Source organism: Salvelinus alpinus, chromosome 25, assembly GCF_045679555.1.
Source record: "Salvelinus alpinus chromosome 25, SLU_Salpinus.1, whole genome shotgun sequence".
Taxonomy (NCBI): Eukaryota; Metazoa; Chordata; class Actinopteri; order Salmoniformes; family Salmonidae; genus Salvelinus; species Salvelinus alpinus.
Window position 1 is genome coordinate 4,395,007 of NC_092110.1, and position 27,905 is coordinate 4,422,911.

The window sequence follows — 27,905 nt, forward strand, 5'->3', positions numbered from 1 at the left end:
TGGGAAGGACTAGTTGTTTCTACTGCTGATTGCCGCTTTAAATCAAAATCTTGTAACTAGCCTAATGCAATTCTTTAATACATGTGATCAAATAGGCCTAGGAAACAAATGACCCGTTTAGCCTACACATTTGACTTCAGCATAATTATTTATTCATTTACTGACTCTAAATATTCATACAATCACTGCCCAAACCATGGAATAAAGACCTTAATAAATGTATTAAAAAAAAAATACATATAAAAATGTTTACCTCATTAGTAGATGACAATCAATAAAACATGAACAAGCCAAGAAGAGTAGGACAAGACCAGTCACTTATGAAGGCTGAAATGGCACCCTATTCCCTTTATAGTGCACTCCTAGACCAGGGCCCCATAGGGCTCTGATCAAAAGTTGTGCACTACATTGGGAATATGGTGCCATTTGGGATGTAGTGATGGATTTCATTTACATTTGCATTGTGGGAAGACTAAGATTCCCCTTGGGTCTACTCCTGCCTCAGATGGATAATACAGTAAAATATTGTCAAAATGTTCAGAAAATACAAAAACCAACCAAACCATAAAAAATAGATTCCTGTTAGTCATGAATTCTGAAATCTCTGACTAGAACTTGAAAACATTTATTTTGTTTAGTTATTTGTCAAAACAGGCCACTTTCATGATTTCTCTTCTGCAACCCAAACTTTAACTTAAAGGGATAGTTCCGAATTTTGGCAATGAAGCCCTTTCTCAATGTCCCCAAAGTCCGATGAACTCGTGGATAGAATGTGTACGTGTCTGCGGCCAGAATGAGGGAAGTTAGAGGTAGTTTTGCGAGCCAATGCTAACTAGCGTTAGCTTACGTTCAGTCTTTGCTCGAAGATAGTTCGCATATGGTTTTCACGAGTTAATCTGACTCTGGGGAAGTAGATAAAGGGTTTCATTGCCGAACCATCTCTTTAAGCTCAAGGCTTATTTCTTTAACAGACAAATATACGGCCTAGGCCCATTCTAATGGCAGCCTGCTATTAGGTGGTAGTGATTCATGGTGGTGAGGAAAGTCACTTGTGGAATCTCTTGCTGGAGTCCTTGGCGTGATCCAGCAGTAGCTGACAGGGGGTAAAGTGGTTACCGTAAACCTCCTCATACCTCTTCATCTTCTCTACTAGCTTGTTGGCACCAAAGGTATCCACAAACCGGAAAGGACCTGAACAGAAAAGGTTTAAAGAGAAGGTTGAAACACGGTTAGTAGGATTACACTTTTAAAAGCGTCATCCCATGATGAAAGCATTTTATAATAATATAGGCATATCTGATAGCTCAGTCTGAAATAGTGACATTTTTTAGTCAAGTATGGCTCCACAAACTAAACAGGGAAGGTCAAAGAGAAGGTACAATAACACTCCTAATTGTAGCACAACAAAAGGCTCTCTGCCTACTGTTAAACCTGAAAAGAGTTCAACACCACATACAACACTAAAGCTGTTTATGCTCATGTCATGTGATCATCCTGTGTGTGTGGCTCAGCTGGTACAAGCATGGCGCTAGGTAATGTGTTCAATTCCAACAGGGATTAGATACACATACTAAACATGTACACACTCACTGTACTATAAGTGGTATATAGCACAGTATAAAGCAGGAATATTCAAATCTAGACCTCGAGTCCAGTTCCACTGCTGATTTTCATTCTTGTCCTTTTAGTCAGGGACTGATTTAGACCTGGGACACTAATTGGGAGCAGTTAATTATCAGAATTAATTATATAGAACAGAAAACCAGCAGTACTCTGTCCGGACCTCCAGGCTCATAATATATGAATACCCCTGGTATGGAGTGAACACCCACCTCCAAGGCAAGGGGGGAATCCCAGACCAAACACAGCTCCTATGTCTCCCTCCACAGGGCCGTTCAGGATCCCCTCCTGCAGACACATAACTGCTTCGTTGACGAACCGAGAGACCAGACGGTACTGGACATCAGAGTCTGAAGACCTGGAGAGAGAAGATACAGACAGGGTTAAGTGGTGGTGTGGTGAGTGTATGATCCTATGTGGCTCCGTTGGTAACAGAGTGGAGCTAGCAAATGCATTTATTTTTTTTATTTTTTTTAATGCATTCAATGTACTTTAAGTCGCTTCAGGAGACATTTCCCCAGTGGTTACTACTCACACTAAAGGGTTTGGTGTCAGTTTATATTTCTCCAAGACGTCTCCAATATCGGGGTTGACGTCTTTGCTTTTGAGTCCTGGCGTATAGACGTAGCAGCCCTTCCCTGATTTGCGGCCTGTTGATTAAATTCATTGGGTATGAGATATACCAATGATGATGACCATGCATTTCCCATTTGCCACTACATTTTTCTTCAATTCCCCACGTCCTCTCTCTCCTTGCCTCCTCAAACCTCAATGGACGACAATATTCAAAGTCCCTCCCAACGCATTTTGAGAAAAAGGCAAAGTGAGAGGATGCAAAGAGTCGAGGAAATATTGATTAAGAAAAGAGTCTTCGTCTCAACGTCCTACAAACAAGATCATTTACCCTTGAATCCTTTCTCCACCATAGTCTTCAGCACCTCAACGTTTCCACCTCCGAACCTCGATCCGAATGCTTTGCCCAGATCCTCAGCTACATGGGCAGCCACGTCAATGCCCACCTCGTCAGCCAGTGTAGCAGCGCCCACTGGGAACCCAAAGCCTGTGGTCAGGGCATCTAGCTTCTTGGGGTCAACTCCCTCCTGAGAACACACACAGCCCAACATACAAGTGAATATTTTTTGTTGTTATTATTGGAACGCATGCAATACCCACGCCAATTCAACATTGTATATGACAACAGAGTGTCCGTTTCCGAATACCCATACTTGCGTCTTAAATAATAGGCTGTTTGAGTATGAGGGAAAAAATTGTGTTTTCACATTGTGATAATCAAGTATACTTTAAATGCCCGGATGTCATACTCATTTCGACAACAGATGATAATCTGATATGGGGATGTGCTACCGAAATTAACCAATAACGTGAAACAACGCAATCGCGCATTACAAATTCTCAGTATGCGAAAATGGAACATTTTATAGTATGTGAATAAATAAAATAAAAATTCAATGCACACTTCTACAATGCATTGGAAGAGGTGGGCTTCGAGTGGCGGGACCTAATTCTCTTCAAGTAGCTAAACAACCAAACTAGGCTACTTAAATTGGGAAGATGCCGAATAGCGAAGCTTCTGAGGTGGTGTTCAAACAGTGGTGGAAATAGGACCCAATTTTCCTACTTGAGTAAAAGTAAAAGACACTTTAAAAGAAAATGAGTGAAAGTAACCCAGCAAAATACTACGAGTAATTTGGTTTGAAATATACTTAAGTATCAAAAGTAAAAATCATTTTCTTATATTAAGCAAACCAGACTCAATTTTTTTATTTTTTTTACGGATAGCCAGGGGCACAGTTCAACACTCAGACATCATTTACAAACGAAATTATGTGTTTAATGAGTCTGCCAGATCAGAGGCAGTAGGGATGACAAGAGATGTTCTCTTGATACGTGCGTGAATTAGTCAATTTTCCTGTCCTGCTCAACATTCAAAATGTAACAAGTACTTTTGGGTGTCAGGGAAAATGTGAGGAGTAAAAAGTACATTATTTTCTTAAGGAATTAAAGTAAAAGTAGTCAAAAATATATATAGTAAAGATACCCCCAAAAAACTACTTAAGTAGTACTTTAAAGTATTTTTACTTTACGCCACTGTGTTCAAATGAAGACCAAGTTATTTTTGTGCTCCTTGCGTCGCAGGCTACATCTTTGAAAAGAGTAGTATTTTTTTTTATAACCAAAGTGGATTTCTGTTTTCTCATTGAAAAGGGTGTTCTCTTGGCCTTCCTCAGAGCTTTTAAAGTAAATATTAAACCATCTTTTGATTTCTGATTGTGTCGGTACCGGGGACTCGGTATGTGGATACGTTATTGATGTCATGTTAATCAGGCCTTTTGATTTCAACATATGGATTCATCTAGTTTTGTAAGCTAGGCTACCCATTTAATTATAGGGCGAATGTGATAGTCTGTCTATAATCAGCTTGAGAAGGTGTATAACCATTGCTATTCTAGTCAGAGTTTGGAGAAATTAATCGAATTGCAAATGAGCTGTCATCAGGCTGGTTAATATGATGCATGTCTGTTGAATTTGGAAAAATCTCCCTGCGCTCGGCCCCGCCCCACCTACTCAGCCAGTCAGGAGCAGCTACTGCGTTTCGGCCGTGGCATACTGCATACTTTTTACTAAACGGTACATGCTAAATAGTATGCGACGATGAATACATAGTATGCAGATTGATTGTACGCTAGTATGGGCATTCGGACATATCCAGTGTGTATGTGTGTGTGTAATAACACTAACCTGTAGTAGTCTCACTGCCTCAGCTAACATAGGAGCAAGACACCTGGTGGTGTAGAACCCAGGTCCATCCTGCAAACACAAATGATTATGGGCCCATGAAAAGCATATATATATATATATATATATATATATATATATATATATATATATATATATATATATATATATATATATATATATATATATAAAATCCATGTATTAGCATCATTATGCTTATCAACACGCTTAGGGAGAATACAGGAAGTAAGCACTAAGCAGAAGCTCACTCACCCCGACAACGATGATAACTTTGCCCTGCTTCAGGCCTACAGCTACAGCAGAGGCAGTGGTGTCTTTAGAGGTCTTATCTGTAGTGATGATCTCCAACAGCTGCATCTTGTCCACTGGAGAGAAGTAGTGCATGCCAATCACCTACACGAATAGAAAACACAACTTTATTTACATGTATCCATTTACACAAAGAACCAACTCGTGCTCTTAAACAATCTAGAAACCTAATACTCCACAAATGACTTTGTAATTTCGATGACAGGTATTCCTATCAACATTTGAGCTTTTATAATAAACAAATGTCTTTACAGTGTTACATATTAGTTTCCAGGGCACAACATGTGCTTCAAAAGCAGCTAGAATTCATATAGGCAGTATCTCAATCAATTTTCATGTGGTGCTCCTAAAATGTTAATTTAAAACCTTGCCTACAATACAGAAACAGGAGACAGGCTCGTGCCCCTATTGGCAGTACTGGTTCAGATAAGGCTTGCTTACTTACTTATACAGAGACGGCAACAACAAACAAAACATTCACACAGTACCCAGCCCCAACCACACAACACATGTAGAGAGGTTATTGTAGACAAAGGGATCCATAAGGGACACCCTTTTGTTAAACAGGAATGTTAACCCCATTGAACTCTTAGTAAACATACCTTTTCTGGCCTAATGCTAGCAGCAGCGATATCTTTGATGGGGAGAGCAGACGTGTTGGTAGCAAATATACAGTGAGGAGGGATCACCTGCGATCAAACACAAAAGTTAATTTAGAACAAACATCTAGTCCAATAAGAAATGCTTATTCATGTTGTGAGAAAACGCTTTCTGTTCCGTGCCCTAATGAACACAACGCTAATTTTAACATTCAGTGCTACTTACAGCTTCCACCTCCTTGATGACTCGGTGTTTGATGTTGATGTCCTCAAACACAGCTTCTATGACCATGTCAGCCTTCTCAAAGCCCCTGTAGTCCAACTGGCCAGTTAAGCTGGCCAGTGTGAAGTCCCTCTCAAATGACGTGATGGTTTTCTTTTTGGTTTTGTCATTCAGGCTGGTGAGGAAAGTGAGGGCAGGTTTAATCTCAGTACCTATTTACATTTTATGTTAACAGTCTGTCAAGAGTGATTAAGGCAGGTTCAACAACATTCATTTAGTCCCTTCAACAACTACAACTATGCTTTAAAGGGATAGGGAACCGGGTGACAGGTAGCCTAGCGTTTAAGCGCTTTGGGCCAGTAACAGACTAGGTGAAAAATCTGTTTAGTGCCCAGGAAGGCTAATTGGTTTCCTTACCCTCTAAGCAGTCTATGGACAAGGTATGACAGCATTTCATGCTTTAGTTTAGTTTCCCTGCCACTGTTTCCACATGCTAAACATTTAGCATTTGTAGCACAAATCCAATTCATGTGAAAGATATTAGCATTTTTCCATACATATCCAAATCATCCAAAAGTATCTAAAATTGATTGTGAAGCTCAAAGTCAAAATATTTTAACATGGGTGAAACGTAAGCATGTGGAAACAGTGCCAGGGAAACTAAACCAAAGCATGGATTGCTGTCATACCTTTTCCATAGACTGCTTTGGGTGAACTATGGCCGGTTCCCCAGAAACAGATTAAGCTTAGTCCTGTACAAAAAAAATTGAGAACCTCCAATAAAAATGCTTTAGTCCAAGACCAAACTTAATCTGTAGGAAACCATTCCTATGAGTTTAAACTGCAACCCTCCTCTCTGTGACCCCATATGCCAGACAACCAGGACATTGTGTAGCCGATGTAGAATCGATAGCTAGTTAGCAGTGACCTATTGCTCTCTGGTAAACCCACCCTTTGTAGACCTGCTGCTGGCCCCTGCTCAGGCCCTCCACGGTGGTGTCTTTCAGGACGGTGTGAATGCCCTTGTCCACAGTCACCTGGGCAATGCCTGCACCCATCAGACCTGCTCCCAAGATGGCCAGGTTCCTGGTGGATCAGGGATGAAGAAACACATTGTTAGAATACAATAGATTGGAATGATTGTCCACCAAGGAGGATTTTTTAAATTACTATGTTTCCAGTTACCATGTTAACTCTTTACTAGGGCTGACCCCAATTAGTTGACTGGTCGATTGTTTGATCATTAGGCTGTTGGTTGACCGAGATTTATTTATTTAATATACACTACCGTTCAAAAGTTTGGGGTCACTTAGAAATGTCCTTGTTTGTGAAAGAAAAACACATTTTTTGTCCATTAAAATCACATAAAATTAATCAGAAATACAGTGTAGACATTGTTAATGTTGTAAATGACTTGTTGCTGGAAATGGCAGATTCTATATGGAGTATCTACATAGGCGTACAGTGGCCCACTATCAGCAACCATCACTCCTGTGTTCTAATGGCACATTGTGTTAGCTAATCCAAGTTCATCATTTTAAAAGGCTAATTGATCATAAGAAAACCCTTCTGCAATTATGTTAGCACAGCTGGAAACTATTGTTCTGATTAAAGAAGCAATAAAACTGTCCTTCTTTAGACTAGTTGAGTATCTGGAGCATCAGCATTTGTGGGTTCGATTACAGGCTCAAAATGCCCAGAAACAAATAACTTTCTCGTGAAACTCGTCAGTCTATTCTTGTTCTGAGAAATGAAGGCTATTCCATGCGAGAAATTTCCAAGAAACTGAAGATCTCGTACAACGCTGTGTACTACTCCCTTCACAGAACAGCACAAACTGGCCCTAACCAGAATAGAAAGAGGAGTGGGAGGCCCCGGTGCACAACTTAGCAAGAGGACAAGTACATTAGAGTGTCTAGTTTGAGAAACAGATGCCTCACAAGTCCTCAACTGGCAACTTCATTAAATAGTACCCGCAAAACACCAGTCTCAACGTCAACAGTGAAGAGGCGACTCCGGGATGCTGGCCTTCTAGGCAGAGTTGCAAAGAAAAAGCCATATCTCAGACTGGCCAATAAGAAGAAAATATTAAGATTGTTCTTTTGCCAGAGACACTGGACAGTGTCCAGCACAGTCACTGGATCTCAACCCTACTGAGCTGTTGTGGGAGCAGCTTGACCGTATTGTACGTAAGAAGTGCCCATCAAGCCAATCCAACTTCTGGGAGGTGCTTCAGGAAGCATGGGGTGAAATCTCTTCAGATTACCTCAACAAATTGACAACTAGAATGCCAAAGGTCTGCAAGGCTGTAATTGCTGCAAATGGAGGATTCTTTGACAAAAGCGAAGTTTGAAGGACAGAATTATTTAAATTAAAAATAATTATTTATATACATTGTCAACATCTTGACTATATTTCCTATTCATTTTGCAACTCATTTCATGCATGTTTTCATGGAAAACAAGGACATTTCTAAGTGACCCCAAACTTTTGAACGGTAGTAATATATATATTTTAGTACCAGTGAAAAGTTGACACACCTTCTCATTACAGGGTTTTATTTTTTACATTTTTCTACATTGTAGAATAAGAGTGAAGATATCAAAACAATGAAATAATACATATGGAATCATGTACTAACTAAAAAAAGTGTTACACAAATCAAAATATATTTTAGATTCTTCAAAGTAGCCACCCTTTGCCTTCATGACAACTTTGCACACTCTTGGCATTCTCTCAACAAACTCCATGAGGAACGCATTTCAATTGACAGGTGTGCCTTGTTAAAAGTTAATTTGTGTAATTTATTTTCCTTCCTAATGCGTTTGAGCAAATCTGTTGCGTTGTGACAAGGTAGGGGTGGTATTCAGAAGATAATCTTTTACCAAATAGGGCTATGGCAAGAACAGCTCAAACAAGCAAAGAGAAATGACAGTCCATCATTACTTTAAGACATGAAGGTCAGTCAATCCGGTAAATTTCAAGAACTTTGAAAGTTTCTTCAAGTGCAGGCGCAAAAACTCATCAAGCGCTATGATGAAACTGGCTCTCATGAGGACTGCCACAGGAAAGGAAGACCCAGTTACCTCTGCTGCAGAGGGTAAGTTCATTAGAGTTACCAGCCTCAGAAATTGCATCCCAAACAAATGCTTCCAAGTCCAAGTAACAGACACATCTCAACATCAACTGTTCAGAGGAGACTGCGTGAATCAGGCCTTCGTGGTCAAATTGCTGCAAAGAATCCACTACTAAAGGACACCAATAATAAGAAGAGACTTGCCTGGGCCAAGAAACACGAGCAATGGACATTAGACCGGTGGAAATCTGTCCTTTGGTCTGATGCTTCCAATTTTGACATTTTTGGTTCCAACCGGCGTGTCTTATTTTAATTTTTATTATTTTTATTTTTTATTATTATTTTTTTGGGGGGGTGGATCAGCTTAATATTGCGGAAAGAATGTTGTTTCCAATGTAATTGTCTGCATCATTTCCAATCCCCCATATTTTTTTGGGTAAATATATATATCCATTCACGTATGCATACATATACACATACACATACCTACATAGACATACATACTTTTTTTTAAAGAGTATACCTTTATTATTATTCCCTGCAAACCCTACCACCGATCCCCCAATTGGAGTAAACTGATAAACATTTCTGTTTTTACCTTCAATTTATACATCTTATACACATTTACAGACACAGTCTACTTTATAATAGTTCTCTCTTGTTTGTTCTTAGTCCTTCCTCTATTTCTGTTGTCCATCCAGTTTGATTTCCACTTGTAACTGTGCTATTTCACAATAGCTCCGCACCTATACACATTTCACAGATCCCGTATGCCCTACATTGTTTATCTTGTTATTAGTCCCACCCTTCAGCTCCACTCAACCTTTCCCATCTATCTTCCAACATCATCCATTTCGGATTTTTATTTGCCATATATTTTTCAGCTGTGCTGTGATGCTTCACAAAAGATTTGAATCTTCCTATTCTCATAGCTTCCACGGATTGTAAATTAAAAATAAACATTTTTGCTAAAATAATTATTATATTATTGATTGATTGACTATGGCTTTTCAAATCCCCCAGTATTGCTATCTGTAGCGTTAGTTCTACGCAAATGTTGCAATTCTTCAACCATTCCTGGACCTGTGACCAAAAACGAGCTACATGCGGACAATACCAAAATAAATGGTCTAATGACTCTGCCTCCTCACAGCAGAATCTACAGAGCTGAGAAGATTGTATCCCCCATATATATAACATTCTATTATTTGCAAGAATTTTGTACAATAATTTAAATTGAAAAATTCGAAGTTTTGAATCCGGCGTTGTTTTGCGTATCAATTCATAAACCATGTGCCATGGAATGGGTACATCGAAAATCTCTTCCCAACTATTTTGCAATTTATATGGCACAGCTGTAAGTTTTTTGGTCCTTAAATGAAATTGGTATATGTTTTTATTTATCACACTTTTCTTTAACCATTTATGTTCTTTAATATAAGGCCGACATACAAGTTCCTTACTTTTATCCCCTTCCACCTGCCTCTTCCATTTTTGTGGTAATGCTGCAATTAATTGGTTGTAATTTTGGGTAGAGCAGACATTTCCATATGTCTGTGTTAGCTGCATGTGTGACATTACTCCACCAGTCCTATTTATGATATCATTCACAAAAATTATACCTTTTTTAAACATTTCTTCGATAAATACAGTTTTTTTATCAATTACTATATTTGAATTTAACCACAAGATTTGTTGTACTATTTGTTCCGTCCTTTCAGGTGGATTAAACTGAAATTGCAACCAACTTTCTAAGGCTTGTTTAAAAAATAAAGATATTTTGGAGATTATTTCCTTTTCAAGCAACCGAAAGTGAGCAGGTGTAATCTGAATAAAGGGAAAAAGGCCCTTCTTGAACATAGGATGAGACATTCGTACCAATCTACTAGAGAACCAGTTTGGATTTAAGTATAACTTTTGTATGACTGATGCCTTTAGTGAGAGGTCTAATGCTTTAATATTTAATAATTTCTGCCCTCCGAATTCATATTCGTTATATAAATAGGCCCTTTTAATTTTATCTGGCTTGCCGTTCCAAATAAAATTGAATATTTTTTGTTCATATAATTTAAAAAGCAGGTCACTAGGTGTAGGCAAAACCATAAGCAAATAGGTAAACTGTGATATGATTAAAGAGTTAATCAGGGTGATTTTCCCACAAATAGACAGGTATTTTCCTTTCCATGGTAGCAAGATCTTATCTATTTTTGCTAACTTTCTATAAAAATTGATTGGAGTGAGATAATTTCTTTCTTTTGGGATTTGTATACCGAGTATGTCCACATCACCGTCAGACCATTTAATTGGTAAACTACATGGCAATGTAAATTGTGTATTTTTTAGTGATCCAATACGTAATATGGTACATTTATCATAATTTGGTTTTAATCCAGAGAGGATAGCAAATGTATCTAGATCCTCTAAGAGGCCGTGGAGAGATTCTAGTTGTGGTTTTAAAAGAAAACATGAATCATCAGCGTACAATGACACCTTAGTTTTTAGGCCCTGGATTTCTAATCCCTTAATATTAATGTTTGATCTAATTTTAACAGCTAACATTTCGATGGCAATAATAAATAGATATGCCGATAGTGGACAACCTTGTTTTACTCCTCTAGATAGTTTAAAACTTTCTGAGATGTAGCCATTATTTACTATTTTACACCTAGGGTTACTATACATCATTTTTACCCATTTTATAAGAGATTCCCCAAAATTGAAATATTCTAGGCATTTATATATAAACTCCAGTCGTACTTTATCAAAAGCCTTTTCAAAATCAGCTATGAAAACCAGGCCTGGTGTCCCCGATATTTCATAGTGTTCTATTGTTTCCAGTACTTGCCTTATATTATCTCCAATGTATCGTCCATGTAAAAAACCTGTCTGATTAGGATGAATAATATCTGACAAGACTTTTTTTATTCTATGCGCCAAGCATTTTGCTAGGATTTTGCATCACAACACTGAAGTGTAAGAGGTCTCCAATTTTTTAAATGGACTGGACCTTTATATATACCACTTGGGTCCTGTTTCAGTAATAATGATATCACACCTTCTTGTTGCGTGTCTGATAATCTATCATTTATATAGGAGTGGTTAAAACAAGCTAATAGTGGTCCTTTGAGTATATAATTTTTTTTTTGTATACTTCCACTGGTATGCCATCCAGTCCTGGAGTTTTCCCATCCTTAAAGGCCCCAATTGCATCAAGTAGTTCCTCCTCTGTAATTAGGCCTTCACATGAGTCTTTCTGTACAGATGTTAATTTTACATTATTATTAGGGAAAAAATCCATACAATTAGTTTCAGTTAGTGGAGATGGAGGAGCCTGAAACGAAAATATATTCTTAAAGTACTTTACTTCCTCTTTCAAAATATCATTTGGTGAATCATGCGTGACTCCATCATTTGTAACAAGTTTTAATACGTTTTTTTTGGTAGCATTTCTATATTGAAGATTGAAAAAGAATTTGGTGCATTTTTCCCCATATTCCATCCAGTTAGCTTTATTTTTGTAATATATTACACTGGATCTTTCTTGAATAAGTTCCTCCATTTCTTTTTGTTTTTCCTCTAACTTATTCTGTGCCTCTATGGTACCGTTTTTATTGTTATCTAACTGTACTGTTAGTCCTTCAATTTCCTTTGTTAATATGGACTCTTTTGATCGAAATTGCTTTTGTTTTATAGATGAGTACTGAATTGCATGGCCTCTAAAGGCACACTTAAAAGTGTCCCATACAATATGGGGATCTGCTGTACCTATGTTATGTCTAAAAAAGTCAGTTATAAATTCTTCTGTCCTAGTTCTAAACAATTTATCATCTAGTAGGCTTTGATTAAATTTCCAATATCCTCGCCCACGTGGAAATTCTGTAAGAGTAATATATATGCCAATTATGTGATGGTCCGACCGCATTCTGTCCCCTATCAAACACTTTTTAACTTTTGGTGCCAGAGAGAATGATATAAGAAAGTAGTCAAGGCGACTAGCTTGATTAAGCCTCCGCCATGTATATCTCACTAGGTCAACCGGCGTGTCTTTGTGAGATGCAGAGTAGGTGGACAGATGATCTCCACATGTGTGGTTCCCACCGTGAAGCACGGAGGAGGTGTGATGGTGTGGGGGTGCTTTGCTGGTGACACTGATTTATTTAGAATTCAAGGCACACTTAACCAGCATGGCTACCACAGCATTCTGCAGCAATACGCCATCCCATCTGGTTTGCACTTAGTGGCACTATCATTTGCTTCTCAACAGGACGATGACACAACACACACCTCCAGGCTGTGTAAGGGCTATCTGACCAAGAAGGAGAGTGATTGGGGGGGGGGGGGGGGGGGGGTCAATGAAAAGTACAATAAATGTAAAATGCACATGAAATGGATTCAGTCTTATGTCAGATTAACATTTTGTCCTCACCTTCAGTCTAATAATTCCAAACTGTTCCCTTTTCCTTGCTACCATGGTTATGCATTCCATATTTCTTCTGTAAGAAAAACTTCTATTTCGCCCTATCCATATAGGCGAATTCCCACAAGTGTAAGGTGTTAAAGGTTAATGGCATGACCTTTCTGAAATTATGACATCAGCATAAATGTTTTGAGCTCCAAAGACGTCAGAGCTGCGTCTGATCAGTATTCTAATATTTGTAATACAATTTGCATTTCTCACTAATTAAAACATGAAAATAGCTATTTAACTAGTTTTGGGTCAAAGGTCATCACTTACTTCACAGGTCTCTCAGGGACTCCAAAGCGGTTCTTCTTGCATGCCACTTGGCCGTGGTAAAGGCCGATCAGCGCATTTGATTCAGAGGTCATTGCCAGTTTGCCAAAGTTCTGTAAGAAAATAATAATTGTAAAATGGTTCATACAAAACCATTCAACTTATTGATAAGCACATTATGCATTTTTACGGTATTCATAATCAATCTAATCTAACTCAATGTATATTCTCTCACCTGTGCTTCGGCCAAATAGCCTGAATCTGGGCCCTGCTCCAAGCCAGCCTTCACACTCTGACGGGGGAAGAAAGGGGAATGAGAAGTCCTAAGTGTCTTTTAATAAAAACCAAGGTGTGAGTTAACCCAATCTGGAGCTCTGCATCTACTTTCAAAAACAGCTGCCACTTCATATCATTATCTCACTAAAATCATCCTCATCATTATTGAATGAATAAGTAAATGACAAATTCCTCCTACCTCAATGATTTTCAAGGGGGCAGGATACAGTCCCTTGCTCATCTTCATGACTTTGGCTGTGACAGTTTTGTAGATCTGTTGCCGCACAAACTCAATGCCCATTACGTAGTCTTGGACTTCTGCAGAGGAATGAGTGAGAAAAAAAAAAACAAGGTTGTATACATGCATAAAAACAAGACTGAAAGTGTGATGGTAACATATGGCAAGGTTGGAAAACAACAACCATGAGGCCTACATTTAAAAAGCCTGCCTTTGTTTTATGTAGATTATATACACAGGTGTGGCCAAATCCCCCATTTCTTCTAAATTAAGTTAACTTATTGGATTTCCAACATTGAAGAACTAATTTTATTTTTGTCAACTTAAAAAAGGCACACTATGCAGAAATTGCTCCGCCATTTGCCTTTTGCTAAAATTAGAATAATTCGCCTAACTTCAGTTTGTGACAAAACAAGCAAGTATAATGGAGAGAATCATTGTACCATCCTAAACCACAGTGAAATATCATTTCCATTACCAAAACTGTTGTATGTTCAGCTGTTTGAATCTTGTGTACAAAACCAAAAGTAAAAGATTCAAAAACTTCACTTAAGAATGGGAAGCATAGAAATAGTGCACATAGAATAGATCAACCGCTTCTTAAACAGATCTAAAACTCACATTTCTATGTGAATTTGGTCAGGTTGCCCAAAACGTCACATATTGCAGCTTTTAGTTTACAATTTTGATTTAGAAAATAAAGACAAATGGCATAGACAAAATTGTTGGCATTCCAGAGCTAGCACTCAGTTCTGCAGCCTTTGGCAAAGATAACGCCCCCCACAGGTTCTTCTCACATCCATTATTATTATTATTGAGCTCCACCCTTCTACTAGCAATTTGACCAATTAAACAAAAGTAGAGCTCTTTGGTAATACAGATCTGCTCCGTGTTTTTCCCGATGACCAAATTAAGCACTCAATGAAAATAACACCCTTTCTACAATCAAACATGGGGGAGGTTTGATGCTGTGGGGTTGCTTTGCAGCCTTTGTTACTGGGGGTCTCGAACGTTGGCTTGGCATCATGAAATCAGCAGATTATCAAGGTGTTTTGGAGAACGAAAACTGTGTCTCCATTGAAGGTTGAATCTTCCAGAAGAACAATGACCCCTAGGAATAGAACCTAGGAATGGTTCAAGAAGAAACGCTTCTTGAGTGTTTCTGTTCTGGAGTGCCCAGATCTGAATCACATCTAAAACCTATGGCAAAATATGAAAACAGCAGCTGGTGGAGGACACACCTCAAACATTGAAGAATTAGAGCAGTTTACAAGTAGAAAGGCGCAGCAAGCTCATTGATGGCTACAAAAAGCATTTATCTTGGACAAAGGCTGTTTAAACAAGTACTAGCTCCGGGGTGCCAATCATTTTGTCCTTGCCATTTGCCAAATTATAAACGTAACGCTGCAATGTGTAACTGTTTAAGGGAGCAACCAAATTAACATAGAAATGCAAGTTATAGATCTGTAATTCTCATTGAAAGCATGTCTAAGAAGCTGTAGATCTGTTCTGTGCGTGCCATTTCTATGCTTCCTGTTCTAAAGTTCAATTTTTTGTGTCTTTTACTTTTGGTTTTGTACACCAGCTTCAAACAGTTAAAAAAACAATACTTTTGGTTATTGAAAATATATTTCACAGCGGTTTAGATGGTACAATGATTCTCTACACTTTGGTTGCTTGTTTTGTCACATACTGAAATTAGGTGACCTATTAGAATTTTAGCAATAAGGAAATGGCAGAACGATTTCTGCATATTTCACCTTTAAGTTCACAAAAACAAAATTGGTTCTGCAATGTTGAAAATCCAGTAACACGGTGTGGATTAAAAAAATATATATATTTTAATTTATTTTACAAGAAATATAGAATTATTTATGAAGGGTGCCAATATATTTGCCCACAACTGTATATTCATTCTTGGCATGAGTCTTTATTTTTGGGCACAATACCAAGTGCCATGTATATCTACATTGTATTTGGGTCTAATACTTACTCTGCATCATGCCTTTCTCCTTGGTGAGAGAGATCTTCTTGTTAACGATTCCTTTGGCACACTGTATGGCAACCTCCTCCAGGTACTCAATCGTCCTCTCCTCTGGATTCTTCAATCCAGGTCCTGGAATATCAAAAGGGCATAAATTAGAAGCATTTAGACACCTTACCTGAAAGTACCTGACCTGTAAAAAAAAGAGTTTATTAACCTCAATGAACATTTCATCAATAAGCTTTTATTTATTATAATATTGATTCAATTAGTTAAGAGAATACTATACCTAGTGGGTCCACTAGCTGGTGGACCAGACCCATCTTCTTGGCTTTGTCTGCCCTGATGTTTCTTCCCGTCAGCATCATGTCAAAGGCACCGGGAATACCCACCTGAACACAACATATATTGATATTTATGACAACATTCCATTTAAATAAATAAAATATATATATTTTTTAATCTGCTGACAACAAATCAAGAAAATCAAACACTGCTACAACAGGCAAATACAGTGCTGCAAAGCTGATCAGCTTAAGAATACTGTAGCACTCTGCAGTTGTCAGTGTGCATAATGTAGCGACTATGATTTGCTGTTGCACTGTACTAATATCAGTCAAATACTATTGTAGATCAAAGTTACTGTGCTATTCAGGTACAGTTTATGGATTTATAAAGTATTTCCCCAGATACTGACCATTTTAGGGAGTCTCTGTGTTCCACCAGCTCCAGGTAGAAGACCAAGCATCACCTCAGGAGTACCAAGGACAGTCTTTTTGCTCTTAGTAGCAATTCTATACTGGCAGGCGATGGCAAACTAAACACACAACACATTAAACACTGAATTTAGAAAATAACATAACTTGGGAGAAAAGGAACTAAACTCAAATTGGTCTTGTTAATTGAGAATTTTTTACATTTGTTTTGATACGTAATATTGGAATAATATGATGTACCTTAGGACTTAATGTCTGTACGTTATTGACCTTTGTCCCATCTATGTACATTTTGTATTCCTGATGCTCATGGTGATAAATCAATTTCCTTCCTGCCAGAACAGGATCTGGCACCTCTCAGTTTGATTGTTTCCTTCCGGAACCCATTTGCCAGGATCCGGTAACTCTCGTGGCACGATTTTTTGTGTGTGTGTGTTTGCAATTCAAATAAAAGCAAATCACAGTTAATTCAAGTTGACTTCTCTGTAGTTCTCATGCGTGTAAAAAAACGTAATGTGAAAACGTGCCTGATATTGTAAGAATTGATTTGGGTTGGCCGGACCGGGTTTATGGTTTGCACAACATTGTAGCCTAGAGACCAACTCGTGGCTCTTGCTGTGGTGAGAGAGACACACAAGTCTTTCTAGGATCTCTCCCCCTCTCTCAGCTCTGATTAGACATGAGCCTGCAACTCATCTCTCCACCATTGCACTTTATTTTTTCCTTATTAGCATCATAGCCGTGGGAAGGGTGCTGTAGCACCACTGGTAAATTAAAATACATTTGCCAAAGATATAGAATTACTGCTGTCTGTTCAGAAAGAAATGTAATAATTCAGAATACTACACCGGGAGTAGGCCTATAATTTAGCCACGGAGAATTGAAAAAAATGTAATAAAAAAAGTTTATAATTTTATTAAATAGTCTAGCTGTGGATTGTGTGTAGCTCAGTCACAAGGCATGTCTACAGTCGTGAACGTGCGGCAAATCTGTCAGTGAACATCATGTAGCGAAAACAGGCCTTTCGCAATATTTCAAATAGAATCGCGGGGGGGGGGGGGGAACAGGTTAAAAAGCAAACGGATCCTGCTGAAAAGAGAAGACTTATCTGTCTGTAGGCTACTAAGTCATCAACTTCCAAATAGGCCTATTGTAAAACAATGCTGATCACGCAAAGTAAAAGAGAGATAAGCTTTTGGCACAAGCGCATCAGCCAATCGCCAGTGAGTGAGCTGCACATCGTTGGGCGAGTCAGTGAAACTGGAAAGCTTCTTTAGGACTATAATTTCCTCTTCATATTGTACATGTGTCTCCATACACCTAGGCCTAGACTATTGATGGAGTCAAGACAAGGTCGTTTTTTATTGATCTCAGATTGGCAGTGTCAAAGTAGCCTGTCATTCATGTGTTCCGGTACCTGAGCCCCCCCAGGTCACCACCCTCTAACTCACTTTTCCGTCATCTCCCCATTTCCAAATTAAGCACTGTTATTAGGCCAAAATAGTGTAATGGTAGCCACTTTGTTCACCTCTAAGCCTCCTCCTAAGCAGGGGCCATTGATGGCTGCAACAATAGGCTTGGGAGACTTTTCAATCCTCTCAAACATCTTCTGTCCCTCCTGAGAAAGCTTTGTGACCTCTTGTGAGGTGTTACAGGCCTGGATCATGCTGCAAAGGAGAGAAGAGAGAGAGTGTGTGTAGGGGGGATAAGAGTTAGGGTTGCAAAGCTACTAATCTTCTGTAATTTTGGTAATCTATATTAACTTGGGTAATAGCGTTATTAATTACATAAATCTCATAGCGCTGTAAAGCAACAAAAAAAAAGCAATTTAAAAACAACAATCATGAGTAGATAGACGGTCAAGAGACTGAAGGTTGATAAAGTTCATGGCTTGATTGACGTCAGGGGAGGGAGGTGGTCAAAGGGGAGAGCTGGGAGCAGGCAGGCAGCACCATCCATGCAGTCTCTGGCTTCGGAATTCTAACTTAATAATTCTACTACGTACTAGCAACTGGACTAGTAGCTAGCTACTCTTCACTACTGCCAAAATGCAGCACACACTTGGGTGATGCTGCAGTAGTCAAGAGACGCCAGAAAGACACCACACCTCAATAGTAACTCAGGAGTAGCCGTATAACATAGTCCTCCATAGAGTCATGGACATCTATCATATATATATATATATACAGTGGGGAGAACAAGTATTTGATACACTGCCGATTTTGCAGGTTTTCCTACTTACAAAGCATGTAGAGGTCTGTAATTTTTATCATAGGTACACTTCAACTGTGAGAGACGGAATCTAAAACAAAAATCCAGAAAATCACATTGTATGATTTTTAAGTAATTAATTTGCATTTTGTTGCATGACATAAGTATTTGATCACCTACCAACCAGTAAGAATTCCGGCTCTCACAGACCTGTTAGTTTTTCTTTAAGAAGCCCTCCTGTTCTCCACTCATTACCTGTATTAACTGCACCTGTTTGAACTCGTTACCTGTATAAAAGACACCTGTCCACACACTCAATCAAACAGACTCCAACCTCTCCACAATGGCCAAGACCAGAGAGCTGTGTAAGGACATCAAGGCTAAAATTGTAGACCTGCACAAGGCTGGGATGGGCTACAGGACAATAGGCAAGCAGCTTGGTGAGAAGGCAACAACTGTTGGCGCAATTATTAGAAAATAGAAGAAAATAGAAGAAGTTCAAGATGATGGTCAATCACCCTCGGTCTGGGGCTCCATGCAAGATCTCACCTCGTGGGGCATCAATGATCATGAGGAAGGTGAGGGATCAGCCCAGAACTACACGGCAGGACCTGGTCAATGACCTGAAGAGAGCTGGGACCACAGTCTCAAAGAAAACCATTAGTAACACACTACGCCGTCATGGATTAAAATCCTGCAGCGCACACAAGGTCCCCCTGCTCAAGCAGGCGCATGTCCAGGCCCGTCTGAAGTTTGCCAATGACCATCTGGATGATCCAGAGGAGGAATGGGAGAAGGTCATGTGGTCTGATGATTCAAAAATAGAGCTTTTTGGTCTAAACTCCACTCGCCGTGTTTGGAGGAAGAAGAAGGATGAGTACAACCCCAAGAACACCATCCCAACCGTGAAGCATGGAGGTGGAAACATCATTCTTTGGGGATGCTTTTCTGCAAAGGGGACAGGACGACTGCACCGTATTGAGGGGAGGATGGATGGGGCCATGTATTGCGAGATCTTAGCCAACAACCTCCTTCCCTCAGTAAGAGCATTGATGATGGGTCGTGGCTGGGTCTTCCAGCATGACAACGACCCGAAACACACAGCCAGGGCAACTAAGGAGTGGCTCCGTAAGAAGTATCTCAAGGTCCTGGAGTGGCCTAGCCAGTCTCCAGACCTGAACCCAATAGAAAATCTTTGGAGGGAGCTGAAAGTCCGTATTGCCCAGCGACAGCCCCGAAACCTGAAGGATCTGGAGAAGGTCTGTATGGAGGAGTGGGCCAAAATCCCTGCTGCAGTGTGTGCAAACCTGGTCAAGAACTACAGGAAACGTATGATCTCTGTAATTGCAAACAAAGGATTCAGTACCAAATATTAAGTTCTGCTTTTCTGATGTATCAAATACTTATGTCATGCAATAAAATGCAAATGAATTACTTAAAAATCATACAATGTGATTTTCTGGATTTTTGTTTTAGATTCCGTCTCTCACAGTTGAAGTGTACCTATGATAAAAATTACAGACCTCTACATGCTTTGTAAGTAGGAAAACCTGCAAAATCGGCAGTGTATCAAATACTTGTTCTTCCCACTGTACATACAGTACCAGTGAAAAGTTAGGACACACCTACTCATTCAAGGACATCAAAACTATGAAATGACACATGGAATCATATAGTAACCAAAAAAAAGTGTTAATCATATATATTTTAGATTCTTCAAAGTAGCCACCCTTTGCTTTGATGATAGCTTTGCACACTCTTAGCATTCTCTAGCTTCGCTTGGAATGCTTTTCCAACAGTCTTGAAGGAGTTCCCACATCTGATGCAACACTCCATCACTCTCCTTCTTGGTCAAATAGCCCTTACACAGCCTGGAGGTGTGTTTTGGGTCATTGTCCTGTTGAAAAACAATTGATAGTTCCACTAAGCGCAAACCAGATGGGATGGCGTTTTGCTACAGAATGCTGTGGTAGTCATGCTGGTTAAGTGTGTGATTTATTTAGAATTCAAGGCAGACAATGTCACCAGCAAAGCACCCCCACATCAGACCTTCTCCTCCATGCTTCACGGTGGAACCGCATATGCGGAGATCATCCGTTCACCTACTCTGCGTCTCACAAAGATACAGCAGTTGGAACCAAAAATCTCAGATTTGGACTCATCAGACCAAAGGACAGATTTCCACCGGTCTAATGTCCATTGCTTGTGTTTCTTGGCCCAAGCAAGTCTCTTCTTATTATTGGTGTCCTTCAGTAGGTTTCTTTGCAGCAATTTGACCATGAACGCCTGATTCACGCAGTCTACTCTGAACAGTTGATGTTGAGATGCATCTGTTACTCTGTAAAGCATTTATTTGGGCTGCAATTTCTGAAGCTGGTCACTAACTTATCCTGTGCAGCAGAGGTAACTCTGGGTCTTCCTTTCCTGTGGCGGTCCTCATCTGAGCCAGTTTCATCATAGCGCTTGATGGTTTTTGTAACTGCACTTGAAGAAACTTCTTGAAATTTACCAGATCGACTGACCTTCATGTCTTAAAGTAATGATGGAGTGTCGTTTCTCTTTGCTTATTTGAGCTGTTCTTGCCATAATATGGACTTGGTCTTTTTCCAAATAGGGCTATCTTCTGTATACCACCCCTACCTTGTCACAACACATCGGCTCAAAAGCATTAAGAAGGAAAGAAATTCCACAAGTTAACCTTTAACAAGGCACACCTGTTAATTGAAATGCATTCCAGGTGACTACCTCATGAAGCTGGTTGAGAGAATGCCAAGAGTGTGCAAGGCTGTCTAGGCAAAGGGTGGCTACTTTGAAGAAACTCAAATATAAAATATATAAATGTTTTGTTATATATATTACACTGCGTGTACAAAATATTAAGAACATCTCTTTCCATGACCGACTGACCAGGTGAAGTGAGGTGAAAGCTATGATCCCTTATTGATGTCACTTGTTAAATCCCCTTCAAATCAGTGTAGATGAAGGGGAGGAGACAGGTTAAAGGATTTACAAGCCTTGAGACATGGATTTTGTATGTGTGCCATTCAGAGGGTGAAGGGACAAGACAAAATATTGAAGTGCCTTTGAATGGGTTATGGTAGTAGGTGCCAGGCTCACCAGTTTGTGTCAAGAACTGCAACGCTGCTGGGTTCACACTCAAGTTTCCCATGTGTATCAAGAACGGTCCACCACCCAAAGGACATCCAGCCAACTTGACACAACTGTGGGAAGCATTGGAGTCAACGTGGGCCAGCATCCCTGTGGAATGCTTGACATCTTGTTGAGTCCATGCCCTGACAACTTGAGGCTGTTCTGAGGGGGGGGGGGGTGTATGTGCAACTTACTATTAGGAAGGTGTTCTTAATTACAGACACCTGTGATAATCTGAAGTACTCAAAAAGGCCAATAGATGTCATCTGATTAAAATAAAAAGGTACGCTAACCAAAATTCTTGAGTTACCTGGAAAACTGACAATTTCAAGTAATATACCCTTCCTTAGCAACCCTAATCACAACACTTAGAACCTAGTACCCAAGAACCTTGCATAGTGCTGAAATACTTTATTCTAGACTAAAATGCAACATTTTCAATATTGTGTAGGCCTAGGTATCAGAACATCAAACAAGAATGAGTTCAGCATTTTGAGTACACAGCATGCGGGCCTAGGTGGCACCAAAGCTAATATTTTAAATAATATAATGTGAAAGGTGTGACTGACTTGATGTCAGCTCCTGCAATGAAGCAACCAGGCTTGGAGGAGATGAGGACAGCACTCTGGACTGCATCGTTGGCCAAGACCTCATTAAATACTTCTATCATCTCATTCTGCATTTGGACGGACAGAGTGTTGACCTGCAGACACATGGATACACAAAAGACAGATTCAGATTTCAGCCTCATGCATGAATTGAAAAATGTACAAAGGAAGACGCAATCATCCTCTTCATGTAAATTACTTTGGAAGTTGGGTCGTTCATCCGAATAACTGCCACATCCTCTTTGACTTCATAGTTGACATGGGTTCGGGCTGTGCAAAGAGAGCGAATATCTCACATAAAAATATATCAAATTAACAAACGCCATACTTTTATTAGGCTAATCACCTCTAGTTAATATCCCACTAACCAGTCTTTAAACTTACCTGACATAGCAGGTGCAACTGAAAAGGTACGACATGAGATATCTAAAAATATAAAACAAGAAAAGGGTTACATTTAATTCAGCTAGTTACAAAAGATAACAAGAAAACATACAGCTATCTATCTTAGGTGATACATGTGTCTCTGTATGGGAAGTCAAATAAGGCAAAACTTTATTTATTCTCAGCCTGGGGGTGTGATAACTCACGTCTAGTGTTGATGACAGACTCATGGTGGGAGGGAAATGTCTCTATGACAGGGTTCCCTAACTGGTGGCCCGTGAGTGATTTTATTCCCCCCCCCCAAGTTCTGAGCAACATTTATTTATATTTTTTATTGATGGACATAAGACTAAAAACACAAGAAAATAAGCTCCAATCAACAACAAAAAAAATTTAATCTGTTCCAAAGTATTTCGACGCATAATAAAAGACATGACCATATACAAATGTAAGCAAGGTTTTAAATTGTTACATTTGAGTCATAATATTATATCTGTTTGGGCTTCTTGCAGTCTACAATTTATTTGTAATTGCTTCTTTGGAGGGCATAGGCCCACTCTCTTGGCAGCCAGGCACACCCACTGGAGAGCCAGCCCCAGCCAATCAGAATTCATTTTTTTAAATTTCAGCTCATGAAACATGGGACCAACACTATACATGTTGCTTTTATATTATAAATACCATACATTATATATATATATATATATATATATTTCTTTTCAGTGTATATAATGATGCCTGCCTGCTCTATGGTTTGACCTCAAGACCCTGACCTCTCACCTAGATTCCCTAGTTACCACTCCATCAGTCAGGGACACGTTGATATTTTGTTAAACAATGAATGACAAATGGAAGCGTTTATTGTAACGTGTAGATGTGTTTAGACAACAAAATTGCAGGAAAAGTTTGACTTGACGATGAGTGAGTGATCATAGTTAGCTAGCCAACTAGGCTAACATTAGCCAGCTAACGTTAGCTAGTGAACTTTATTCATGTGACGAATCTATCTAGCAAACTAATTTGCTCAGACGGTGAAAGTTTACTCCAGTGAACTTGTTATCTTCATCTAAATGAATAACAAATAGGTGTCTAGTAACGCTTTGTTGCTAGCACACTAAATGAATTAGCTAACGTTAACTAGCTGTCAGAAGTATACCAGTGGTAGCTAGCTAGCCAGCCAGGTTAGCTGCATCTCCAATAGAGACGCGTCTGTTTCCTAAACGTGGCTAAACCGTTGAAAGACAGTTGACTGTGGAATCAATTCCACACATTTCAACACAATTTTACCTGAGAGGACGTTATATCTCCTTGCTGTAATTCTGGAGAGTGCACCCAGGGCTCGAACACCAGCCATCTTGGAAGATCAAGAACACCGAAACAAACGGACTGCTGACAACCGGAAGACACATACTAAAGTGAGACAAAAGTCTGCTGTGCCCCTTGCAGACAGGCGAGACATAAAAGTATTTATATTGTAAAAAATATGCATATAATTTTTTACACTTATTGTTGATATGTGTAACAAAACATGAACGGTTCTGACAAATGGGACGTTCATCAGCTTCACATAATGTCAGTTGTTTTGGTGAGATAGGTCAGGATGCTCTCACTATTCTCACTGCCGTTTTTTAATTTAGAGCGGCACTCTCTCTCTCTTTAAAGGAGCACGTTGGACCTACTGTATGCTTATAATAATGGCTCTTTTCTAATGGAGTGCTATGGAAGACAGTAGACATGGGTGGATTTGTACAAAGGACTCAGTGTTGTCTTTATACTCAGTGGGCCACTATGGTGGTTATGTCAAGTTGTGATCCTTGAGCCTAGACGCACATTCCTACTCACAGATGGAAACAGGGGAAATTTGTACACAACAGAGTTTAATATTTCACAAACGGTTGCTTAGCAAGTATCAAAGTGATAACAGTATAAAGAAAAGGAGGTATTTGGTCCTTGCCTCTTGGTCTGTGAGTGGGTGTGTGTTCCAGACCATGAGAACAGAATCCTAATACAGCTGAGAATGGTCTCTGTTTGTTTGTATTGTTTTTGAAAATCTTTTTTATTTCACCTTTATTTAACCAGGTAGGCCAGTTGAGAACAAGTTCTCATTTACAACTGCGACCTGGCCAAGATGAAGCAAAGCAGTGCAACACAAACAACAACACAGAGTTACACATGGAGTAAACAAACGTACAGTCAATAACAAAAGGAAAAAAATCTATATACAGTGTGTGAAAATGAGGTAAGATTAGGGAGGTAAGGCAATAAATAGGCCGTAGTGGCGAAGTAATTACAATTTAGCAATTTAACACTGGAGTGATAGATGTGCAGAAGATGAATGTGCAAGTAGAGATACTGGGGTGCAAAGGAGAAAAAAATACTATATGGGGATGAGGTAGTTGGATGGGCTATTTACAGATGGGCTATGTACAGGTGCAGTGATCTGTGAGCTGCTCTGACAGCTGATGCTTAAAGTTAGTGAGGGAGATATGAGTCTCCAGCTTCAGTGATTTTTTGCAAAAAAGTCATTGGCAGCAGAGAACTGGAAGGAAAGGCGGCCAAAAGAGGAATAGGCTTTGGGGGTGACCAGTGAGATATACCTGCTGGAGCGCATGCTACGGGTGGGTGCTGCTATGGTGACCAGTGATCTGAGATAAGGCGGGGCTTTACCTAGCAAAGACCTATAGATGACCTGGAGCCAGTGGGTTTGGTGACGAATATGAAGCGAGGGCCAGCCAACGAGAGCATACAGGTCGCAATGGTGGGTAGTATATGGGGCTTTGATGACAAAACGGATGGCACTGTAATAGACTGCATCCAATTTGCTGAGTAGAGTGTTGGAGGCTATTTTGTAAATGACATCGCCGAAGTCAAGGATCGGTAGGATGGTCAGTTTTACAGTCTAACCAGACACCTAGGTATTTGTAATTGTCCACATATTCTAAGTCAGGACAGTCCAGAGTAGTGATGCTGGATGGAAGGAAAGGTGGGCAGGTGCGGGCAGCGATTGGTTGAAGAGCATACATTTCGTTTTTACTTGCATTTAAGAGCAGTTTGAGGCCACGGAAGGAGAGTTGTATGGCATTGAAGCTCATCTGGAGGTTAGTTAACACAGTGTCCAAAGAAGGGCCAGAAGTATACAGAATAGTGTCGTCTGCGTAGAGGTGGATCAGAGAATCACCAGCAGCAAGAGCGACATCGTTGATGTATACAGAGAAAAAAGTCGGCCCGAGAATTGAACCCTGTGGCACCCCCATAGAGACTGCCAGAGGTCCGGACAACAGGCCCTCCGATTTGACACACTGAACTCTGTCTGAGAAGTAGTTGGTGAACCAGGCGAGGCAGTCATTTGAGAAACCAAGGCTGTTGAGTCTGCCGATAAGAATGTGGTGATTGACAGAGTCGAAAGCCTTGGCCAGGTCGATGAATACGGCTGCACAGTATTGTTGTAAATACAGTGACCTAATTAATGGCACGATTATAAGAGTTGCATACTCAAGTTGTCTGCAAAGCCTATAGACACAATTGTGACGTACTATTCAATGACAACGGCAACTAAAGAGCTCATAAAGCCATGGCTGTAATAGTTCTTGTTTTCTCAGCCTACACCAACTCCTTCACATAGACACAGTAGGCAGAATACCCAGACACTAGGAATGCAATTGGACGAGTATCACTTTCGATGCCTCCTGCTGTGGCATACAGTGTGCTATAAAGTGAAATTAAACCTCTCGACAACTTTCAAGTTCCCAATGTATAGATACGTTCATTATTACAATGGGGATTCTGCCTCTGTATAAATGGTAGGCTTGGGGCTCTGCGTGGCTGTTAGCTTGATGGTAGCTGTAAAGGGTGACTGTTGTATTGAGGTTGACTGGTGTTGTATTGAGTGATACTGAGAGGAAACAACCTCTTCTCCAGCCGGTCCTCTTAGCGCTGTTCTGTCAAAGCTTCCACAGCACAGCTTTGGGCCACACTGCGTCCGACAGGAGAGCTCACACGTAAATACACTGAACAAAAAAATGAACACAACATGAAACAATTTCAAAGATTTTACTGAGTTACAGTGCATATAAGAAAATCAGTCAATTTAAAGAAATTCATTAGGGCCCTAATTTATGGATTTCACATGACTGGGAATAAGGTAAGGGAGGTGACCAAGAACCCAATGGTCTTGGTCACCTTTACATAAGTACTCAGACCCTTTACTCAGTACTTTGTTGCAGCACCTTTGGCACCATAAGACTTCTTGGGTATGACACTACAAGCTTGGCACACCTGCATTTGGGAAGAAGGTAGTCAATATGTGGGGGTAGAGGTTAGTTGAGGTAATATGTACTACATGTAGGTAGGGGTAAAGTGACTATGCATGGATAATAAAAAGTGAGTAGCAGCAGCATAAAAAAGACTGGACTTTTGAAGAGTGCCTGTGTTGAACACTACAACCTCACCAATTTTTATGTACATTTTTCAGGGAACTTGATCATTTGTATGTAGAAGTGGGACTCTCTATCTATGTATCTGGTGTTGGAGAGTAATCTGTCTGTCCTCAGGTTTCACTCCTCTAATCCTGGCTGCTACATCGGGTTTTTTTTTTTTTTTTTACTATTTTCTACATTGTAGAATAATAGTGAAGACATCAAAACTATGAAATAACACATATGGAATCATGTAGTAACCAAAAAAGTGTTAAAGGTAGCCACCCTTTGCCTTGATGACCACTTTGCACACTCTTGGCATTCTCTCAACCAGCTTCACCTGGAATGCTTTTCCAACAGTCTTGAAGGAGTTCCCACATATGCTGAGCACTTGTTGGCTGCTTTTCCTTCAATCTGTGGTCCAACTCATCCCAAACCATCTCAATTGGGTTGAAGTAGGGTGATTGTGGAGGCCAGGTCATCTGATGCAGCACGCCATCACTCTCCTTCTTGGTCAAATAGCCCTTAGACATCCTGGAGGTGTGTTGGGTCATTGTCCTGTTGAAAAACAAGTAATAGTCCCATG

The 27,905-nt window shown here is 39.8% G+C and overlaps 1 protein-coding gene across 1 annotated transcript; it reads right to left on the bottom strand.

Annotated features, from left to right (window-relative positions):
* Window positions 1-129: 129 nt before the first annotated feature.
* hadhab (hydroxyacyl-CoA dehydrogenase trifunctional multienzyme complex subunit alpha b) lies at window positions 130-24,348 on the bottom strand. The gene is made up of 20 exons (XM_071365349.1): window positions 24,192-24,348; window positions 22,905-22,946; window positions 22,720-22,790; window positions 22,482-22,615; window positions 18,080-18,218; window positions 16,533-16,652; window positions 16,125-16,227; window positions 15,845-15,967; window positions 13,813-13,931; window positions 13,573-13,629; window positions 13,341-13,450; window positions 6,481-6,615; window positions 5,533-5,704; window positions 5,310-5,396; window positions 4,651-4,791; window positions 4,381-4,449; window positions 2,525-2,720; window positions 2,156-2,270; window positions 1,833-1,978; window positions 130-1,191 (listed from the first exon to the last, which is right to left on the bottom strand). Exons 1-20 carry the CDS (start codon window positions 24,256-24,258, stop codon window positions 1,046-1,048), a joined length of 2,292 nt encoding a protein of 763 aa, XP_071221450.1. The 5' UTR covers window positions 24,259-24,348; the 3' UTR covers window positions 130-1,045.
* Between the last annotated feature and the right edge of the window lie 3,557 nt (window positions 24,349-27,905).

What these genes read in the sequence shown, in the direction of transcription:
- hadhab (XM_071365349.1), bottom strand. Translation starts at nt 24,258, where the DNA reads ATGGCTGGTGTTCGAGCCCTGGGTGCACTCTCCAGAATTACAGCAAGG. An exon ending in CAGCAGCAGGTCTACAAAGG is followed by an intron (nt 5,705 to 6,480) that starts GTGGGTTTACCA and finishes TTTCCTCACCAG; the next exon opens with CCTGAATGACAAAACCAAAA. An exon ending in ATTCCCCCCTTGCCTTGGAG is followed by an intron (nt 1,192 to 1,832) that starts GTGGGTGTTCAC and finishes TTTTCTGTTCAG; the next exon opens with GTCCTTTCCGGTTTGTGGAT.